Source organism: Egretta garzetta, unplaced genomic scaffold (genome assembly GCF_000687185.1).
Source record: "Egretta garzetta isolate BGI_Z169 unplaced genomic scaffold, ASM68718v1 scaffold155, whole genome shotgun sequence".
Lineage (NCBI taxonomy): Eukaryota > Metazoa > Chordata > Aves > Pelecaniformes > Ardeidae > Egretta > Egretta garzetta.
Window position 1 is genome coordinate 1,607,497 of NW_009259613.1, and position 8,831 is coordinate 1,616,327.

At 41.5% G+C, this 8,831-nt stretch overlaps 1 protein-coding gene across 1 annotated transcript in view; it reads left to right on the top strand.

Annotated features, from left to right (window-relative positions):
- Positions 1-8,831, top strand: part of NFX1 (nuclear transcription factor, X-box binding 1) — a 49,297-nt gene that overhangs the window by 13,761 nt on the left and 26,705 nt on the right. The window contains exons 2-3 of the mRNA XM_009638470.2: positions 673-1,722; positions 5,380-5,541. Of these exons, the coding sequence (XP_009636765.2) occupies positions 673-1,722; positions 5,380-5,541 (1,212 nt within the window). The remainder of the gene's footprint in view (positions 1-672; positions 1,723-5,379; positions 5,542-8,831) is intronic.

Below are 8,831 nucleotides of genomic sequence, written 5' to 3' on the forward strand. Positions count from 1 at the left end.
AGGTGGTCATGTCCTCCTCCCTGGAGGTATTTAAAAGAAGGATAGATGAGGTGCTTAGGGACATGGTTTAGTGGTGGGATGGCAGGGGTAGGTTAACGGTTGGACTCGATGATCTCAAAGGTCTTTTCCAACCAAAGTGATTCTATGATTCATAATGTGTCTGTATGTAGAACATTGTAATCGGAGTTTATGCAAGCATTTACTATTGCTACTCTTTGGCTGATGGATTTTAATTTGTATTCAAAGTTCTGTGTAATATTAAAACCTCAGATGTGGACATTGTGTTTAAAGGACCCCTTTTTCTTTGGGTTCGTGTGTGTGCATGTAAACGTGCTAGGAAAAACTTAATCACATGTTAAACACTAATTATCACACTTGCATGTCTTACATACGTACAGTGATGCTTCAGATGTTTTTCTTCACCTTATGTTTTTGTATTCTCATCTTAACTCTGGGTCATCACAGTCTTTAGAGAAAGATGAGAAGAGAAGGTAACTTCCACAAAGCACTGTGTGGTTCAGTGCTAGTTTCTGGGAACTTGTTTGCAGCTGTTCTGTCACGCGTGGGATTGATTGAACTTCTGGGCCTTTGCATGTATGGTAATTTTGCAGAAAAGACATGTTCACTATTTGATAGTCCTATCTCTGTGTGTTTATTTTTTTTACTTTTTAGGTGCATTGAATTTAAGTCCCGATGATGGTGATTCCATTCCAGGAGAAAGACAACCTACAGATATAAACTGGGTAAATAAAGATAGGAAAGACTCTAAGAGTAATCGGAATAGAAGTAATTTACTGTTTCCTAGTCTGTCTTCTGAAAGAGGTACAGATTATGAAAGCTCTTCCACAAAGCATCATGGCTTTTGTAATCCAGTAAGTCAGTATGGGAATTCTGCAGACTTCCACCAGTGTTTTGGTACCAGTAAAAGTTTGAAGAATCGCAACTTGCAAAACCAGAGATGGCACAGATCACGAAACGATAGCGCATGTACTAGAAGCAAGGTAAAGCAAAGTACTGTTGATGCTGCTGCAGGTCCAGGAATTTCAGATGCTGCAGTAGTACCTGGGAGAAGAGCACCTCCTAGAGGATACAATGACTTTGTCTCCTCAGAGAGCGACAGGGATGTACCTAATGCAGATAGCAGAGGAGCAAAGCCAAAGAAAACACATCTGATGCATGCATCTGGAAGAGGCTTCAGAGAGAAGGGAAAGCAAGTACATGAGCGGGAAAAGAGAGTGAGCTCTAAACAGAAAGTCGAGCTGTTTGAAAATGTTCCATCTTTGGATTTGACTCAGTCTGACTCTTCAGAATCATCTGTTGGAAAGGCATTCGGTGATGGAGCTGTTGGTAGTGCAGATGAGCAGAAAGGCTACAATTATGTAAACAAAAGATATTCCCGGAAGCCTGTGTGGAATAAACCCCCAATAGAAAAGGAGTGTCAGAAAAGACCTGATTCTCACCGTGGTAAAAATACAAAAGTGTGTAAGAAGTCTTCTCTTGCATATGCTCCAAAAGATAAAAGTGAGAGAAAGAAAGAACTCTCTGTTCACAAAAATGATGAAAACTTGACCAGTGAAATCGGGCATCAATTGTCTGACTGTGTTGGATGTAATGGAAGAAAGTTCCTGCTAAAGGGGGATCAGGCACCTGCACTTCATTTCAGCTGGACCCAGTACTGGAAGAAGCAAAGTGATGTACCAAAAAACAAAGAAACTCATACAGGTAGGCTTTGTGGACTGTCCTGTAGTCCTGTATTAAAGATGTGGTCTTGAATAATCTAAACTGCCTTCACGTTTGGCTAGCTGAAGAGGCTTATTATGTCACATTAGGTCAGTATCAGTTTCAGAGGGTAGAATTAAATGTAAATGTGTGGTTTCCAAGTGGGGAGGTGTTCTCTAAGTTTACTAGGGAAGAGCAGGTTTTGTTTAAAGTTTACTGGGTTTGTGGGTTTTTTGTTTGATGTTTTTTTCGTTATGCTACCAAACTGCAAATGATGGCCTGGTCACGCACCATGTTAAAACATGTAGATTGTGAGAGCGGGGAGTAAAACTGAGCATTCTGAACAATGGGACTTGGGAGGGACAATCCTAAAACTGAGTTTTGCAGAATAGGTTTTCTCATGTTTTGTGTAGAAGTAGGAAAATGCCAGATAGAGGAACTGTATTCCGGTCCTAACTGGACTTTTTGCTTGCCTTTTTTTTTTTTTTTTTTTTTTTTTTTTTTTTTTTTCTTTTTTTCGCAGTGATGCTATCAAAAGGTAATTAGAAATAGAGAAAGTCTCTGGACACTATTTTTGGAAGTTAAGAATAGAAACATGTGCCATTGACAGTGTAAAGCAGACCCACAGGTTTTGACTGCTGGAGTGAATTTCGTGCCAACTCATACCTTTAGGGACTTAAAAAATGAAATGGAAATAAGCTGAATCAGCCCTTCAGTGCCACAGTACTGGTTTCTGTTTCTAGAGAATCTGGAAAGCTTTTTCTTACTATTTTAGGTAAGCTTAACTGTGCACTGAGAAAGTGTAGTCTCCTGTTATTCATAGCTTCATAGCATCCAGCAGCAGAAATCCTGTTTTCTTTCAGAGCTGGTAAGGAGAGATTTTTTTTTTCTTTTTTTGGTCACTTTGCAGTTGAAAATCTCCTGCTGCCCAGAATGATAGAGACAGGTGGACTAGTTTTTGTTATCCTAACTGTGGTATTGAGCCTTTTGAAGATTGTTCCTTCTCAGTATCTTGTCGCTTTCAGAGGTGAGAAAGTAGTAGCATAATTGGGATGCATAAGACAGTTCCTGTCAGAAACTTTGTTCTCTAGGGAGAAGCTCAAGGATCAAGATCCTCCTTGATCCTTTCCAACTTAAATACATTAATTTCCATGCTCCTGGGTTCTGCTTGAATCATAAAATTAAAGATACCTCAGTCCTTCTCCCAGCATTAATGAAAAACATCATATGCAATAAGTAGGAAGAGAAGTAGTGATCTTTTTACAGGGAGCTTAAGGAACTTCCCCCTCCAAAATGGCAGTCTGTCTTTCCATGCTTTAGTTGGGAGCTAGTTTGGAAACAGCATCTGCCTGACGTGCGGAAAACAGACTCCACAATCTGTAAGATTGTAAAGTAGGTATGTTTATTCAGCGCTGGGCAGCATGGGGGGTAGACCCACCAAAGTTGTGCGCACCGCAACACTGCAGCTTGCCCCGTTTATATGTAGCAAAGTGTTACATATACATGAAGTTTCCCAATACGCCTATACATGGGCATAACCTGTCCCCGCTTTGTATTAAGATTAGTTTCAGGAGGTCATTTCCATAAGTCCCTCCCGACTGTGCATGCTCAGTGATTTGGCGGTCTTCAGGGGTCGTTTACTTCATCCACTCCTCTTCTTCACCTGGTCCTTTTGGTGAACTCCAGCTTCCACCCCCCTTATTCCACTGTCAGAACAACACAGCCGGTACCAGCCGGCTCCCCATCCTTGGCCATCCTGATATCGACAAAGTGCCAGACGCTTTGTTCTCCTGCAGGCCTTCTGTTATAAACGGTGGTGACAAATAGTCCACTCTAATTTAGAGTATCCAAACAGAGTTTAATTTGAGCAAGTAATAAGCAGGCAAAACAGTGCTGGGCGGCTGGGGAGTCTCCGCTCCACCAACGGCGCGCGCTTCACCCCCACCAGAGTCCTCTTTTATAGTTTTTTTTAGTTCTGGGGTCAACTCTGGGTTGAGTGGCTTCCTCGGATTGTTTCTTTGGTTCTGCTCCTTGTTGCTAGGGGTCTTTCCTTCCTCTTTGGTGATCGGGGATGAAGGTAGTAGTCTTCCTCTGCGTTGTCCTATTGATGGATGACCTGTTTTCTTTAGAGCATACCCGCTACATACAAGCTCACATCCTGCAGGCATTGCTTATTCAAAAGTCAACAGACGATTACAATAGAAACAGCTGAGTCCCTAGGTCACAAAGGTTAATATAGTTTAACCATCTATGGGTTTGATTAACAAATTGATTACACAAGGTTTATTACACTTCCAAGGCCTGTAACAAAGATGTGTCATTTGCTACTAATCTCCCCTCTTCCACATTCCCTACAGTGTTAGTTTCTTATCTATAGTTTACTTCATATGATTAGTAAGTTAATCTGAAACACAATGCTAGCAATTTAAGATGGATCTACAGTTGGCTTCACAAAGGTCCTTTTGTTAACCCATTAGCCTCCCTTCATGCCACTATTTTCAGGGGACTGAGTCTGTGCTTTTTAACTATTTATGGACAGCTATCCTTTCTGAATACTGTATAGCGTTAGTCTTCTGGAGGAAAGCAGTATGTTTTAGGTGGAGATGCTTTCTTTGCAACGGGTAGTATTCATGGGGTACCGAATGCAGAAATGACTGCTAATTCCAGATCTTGCAGTGCTTGATGCAGGACGGCTGGAAAAGAAGCTTGAAAGTGTTTATATCCTACTAAGGAGGGCAACAGTGGTATTAACTTGATTAAACAAGTTTCCAGGCATCCATGGGCTTGCTTTCAGTTATGTGTGGTACAAATGCATTTTGAATTCCATTATGAGTTCTAACTTCCTGTGTATTAGTACCATCTAAAACAGATATATTTTTACACTTTCCACTTGTTATTAAGATATTTTAAACTTCTGTGGGCACAGATCGAATAGGATTTCCGAGGTGTATTTGGTAGCCTTACCTTGATGAGTTGAGTTAATCTGGCAGAAGTGAAGTTATGTGGTGCTTTTGTTATGGTTGCACATCTGTGTTTTCAGGCTGGTTTGTCTTTCATGTGGAGTTCTTGCTTTATTTTCAAAGTACTTTCTCTCGTTCTTTCATATGGCTCAAAAGGCTCTGTACTTTGACTATTGTTTCCCAGTAATGCTACTCCCAAAAGCAGTCAGTTTATGAGGGGCTTATTTCCGTAATCCAGGTACTTCACTGTTAATATTTGTGTCGTCTTCCAGGAATACTGGGGGATGGGAATTAAATTTAATTTTGGCTGAAACTTATGTAGTTAAGAGCTTTAAGCTTTTTGGTTTAAACTTTGTGCAAAACAAAATTTCCCATATAAAGTGATGAGTATAGTCTCAAACTTCTGCCAAGCTTAAAACTATTAACTCATTTGTAAGATCAGAATGATTGCTATTCGATAACAGGAATTATTGTTGCCACCTTTATGGGAATCTCATACTCTTCCTTCCTGCTCTGCAACTCGAGAAATGCATGCCAAGTATCAAATGGGAATCTTGCAGGGGTAAACAAATACCTTGCTTACAGCCACACAGGAAAAATAGGTTCTGTTATACTTTAAATGAAGTCTTGGAATTTAATTTTGAATTTTGTTTCTCAGCTAGCTGATGTCTCATGCACAAGTAATACATTTTATTTGCAGGGTCGTTGATTGAACAGCTGACAACAGAGAAGTACGAGTGCATGGTATGCTGTGAAGTGGTCCGAGTAGTAGCCCCGGTGTGGAGCTGTCAGAATTGTTACCATGTCTTCCACCTGAATTGCATTAAGAAGTGGGCACGATCACCAGCTTCACAAGCTGAAGGTTGGTATTCTCTCTCGCACAGACTTTCTCTCTCAAATATATGTAATAGCAAAGTTCATGTGTTTCTTCTGTTGGAAAAGTACTTGTGAATATTGTCTAAAGTAACCAGGAAGCTGTGAACAAAGCAAGTTTAAAGCATGGGGTTTTTTCAGGGTTCTTTGGATGATTTGTGTAATCCTCCTAAGTGTTTTGATTCTTTCTAGTATTCTAGCTAAAACTAATTTTCAGGTGAAATCAGTGCATCAAGATGCAAAGCTCTGTAGGGCTGTGTGTTTACACACCAAGAAGTACTTAATCTTCTTGCATCTGTGCTTGGCTGAGCAGTCAAACAGAAGCAGCATGCCAAGCATGCCAAGTTCTCTGCTTTTACTCAACCACTTCTTAGTTCTGTTCTCAGATAAAGTACTCCTGAAACCCGTCACCAATGCCATGCAGTGAAATGAAATTCGGAGAAGACAGAAAGCTTCTGCCTTTGCCGGTAGCTTAGACTGTTTCAGATTCTTTGTATGGTACCACTTTTTGAAACTCTCGCACCACTACGTGCTGCCCTTTGAATGCTTTAGTGTAAGTTAAGGCTGAATTGCAGCCTCTCTCCTGCGTTCAGTTGTGTGATGTAGACATGCTCTGAAGACTGCAGTGTTAATTTTGAAGTAGGGTTTTCTTTTTTCTGTACCCTGCTTGTTTAGCATTTCCCATTCCTCACGTGTCTTTCTGTCTCTCTCTGGGCAGACCGAGTAAATACTGTTTGTCAGCTACTTCCAAAGGCTTGAGAGAAGTTCTTACAGGCTGTAAATCTCTTGCAGAAAGGATTGGTTGCAAAGTTCTTGGATTTTGGAAAATGCATAGACAGACTTCTGGGTAGGGCTGGTCGTGCTTCATACTGACAGTAGAAAGGAAGTTACAAATACCAGCACAAGCTTTGAAACCTAAAGGCATTGGAATGTTTGAGAAGGGAACAGATTTTTGGGTAGGACTGAGGTCCTAAGCCAAACTGAGAGTGACTGCTGAGAACCGTTATCTCCCAGCTGTTTTTCTGTCACCTTCTTTGGAGCTTATTTATCCCCCTGAAACAGCTTATTCCTCGATCAAAAGAGTATCTGCTTGTGTAAGGGAGGTTTTGCTTCTCTGTCGAGATGGGGACCTTAGATGCTTGAATCCTGACAGCATTTCAAATAGGCATATCTTTTGACCTTTTGCTTTTCTTGTAAGAGTTTGTGGACTAAATATGCTACTGTATCCTGTGTATGAGAGAATTTGTGTTAATTGAAATTAAAGGTGGTGGCCTCAGTAGAGCTCCAGTAAGGACACTGATGCATATTTCTTGACCTGCAAAGGTCCTGCTACCCTATCTTGATTAGAACTTGCATGTTAGAGTGTATTTGTTTTATGGTAGGTTACCTGGGTGTAGATTCTACTTTTCAGGCTTTGTATAACATTGAGGAATTCACTAGAACCCCGGCGGTAATTACGGTCTACCAGAAGAGAAATGGGACACTGTAATCCACCTAACTCACTGGTAATTCACTGGTTTTCTGGAAGAGGAGGTAAAACCTTGGTTTTTTTCTGGGCACGATTTACTTGAAACCCCCACCATCCTGCAAATGTTGTAATGAATTCCAGGAAATCTTACCCAATCTCAGCACTGAAACTTTTCACTGCTACATTTCACTTCCAGCCTAGTGAGAATATTGTGTTCATTCTTGTATTTTTTTGAAGCAACTGAATGTTTTGGTGAGAATGTCCCTCTATTCGGGGCCTTGCAGCAGCTCTTATTTCTATGACACGTAGTAGGAGGGCAAGGGTATGTATGTGTACATAATTTCTCGCAATTTTTTGTGATCACAGCATTGTATCAGAGAAATCCAGAGTGCTTGGATGAGGTAGATAGCCCACCAAGGATGTCATCTTCTCACGTAGTTCCATCTTCCCCTCAGGGAGAAGGCACAACACCCAGCCAGCGAAAGCTTTGGCTTTAACAAAAGCATAACATTACCGTGGTGGGAGCCCTGGGTCACCAACGCTAAGCACATGGGGACCCAACACAACGGGAACCCTGCTTGGGACTGAAGCTCAAAGGAAGGCACCGCAGGGATGAATAATAAAGCTTGTGCCGATTAACATATCATATATCTGCAATGTCCCATTTTGCTCATTAGTGAAGTCGCTGATGTAATGCAGGTGCTGTTGTCCGAATTCTGAGATGCACAGCTGGCTGTCAGGTGGGCACCCATGCAAAGGTGGGTGCAGAAGAGGGAGGGGAAGGTGAACTATCCTGGGTTACTGTGTCAGTGAGATAAAACGTGCTGGAGACTCTACATACTCAGGTGGGAAGAAGCGAAGGACTATCCTAGGTTACTGGAACAAAGTTGTCTTGCACCCTGCAGTATCTCTCTTCTCAGGGTCTCTTTCAGATGTGTTTCACTGAAGGTGTCTTCCCTCAGAGACTTCTTTGCCTTCTATTGCCCTGATCTCAAAAATTACTTCTAGTTTTGCCAAGCCAGGTGAAAGAATCTCCTGATTATCTGTGGGGAGTGACAGGGCATTGCTCTATTCTTGGTCTGCTTACATTAGACTTGTGGTTGACATCCAACGTTCAGTATTTCCACAATGTAGACTGTCAGTGGCACTCAGAACTAGCAAATGGATCTTCCTTGCATATTAGAAATGTCCTGGTCAGGAGGAGGAGCTCTGCTAGGCATCACTTTGCCATCATGGGGAAAGATCCTTTCCTATAAGGGAGAACATAGCCGCCTTCTTAGCAAGCGTTTTTACTAACATTTTGAATTGTGTCTTGGAGGAATGTGACCTCTAGATATTGCACAGCTGAGGTCAATCTGACAAAAATACCTGTATTGCATGCAAGATCTTTTACTTTATTATGTAAATAAAGGGGAAATGGTTGTCTCTTGCCCCCTTTCTCCTTCTGCTCCTTTTAAAACCTGATGCTTCAGTGGTGCCTGACTTTTGCCCTTACATTGATGGAACAAATGTTTTAAGCCATTTGCTCCCTTCTTTGCAGGGAAGGTAGTTTTACTGGTATTTTCATTTTGGTTGGAAGGATTGGAGATACTTGAGTTATTACAACTGTCTCTCTGTTCCCTCTGCTGCCCCTGCCCTCCACTTCCAGATGAGCTAGTGGTCTGTACCAATCCAATATTGGCCTCTAAGTGGCTTCTGAGTTTCAGTGGACAGAATGTGAATATACTTGCCTTTTTTTTTTTTTTTTTTTTTTTTTTTCTTTTTTTTTTTTTCCCCCTTACGCCCCGCTGTTAGGGGGCTGACGCCATTTT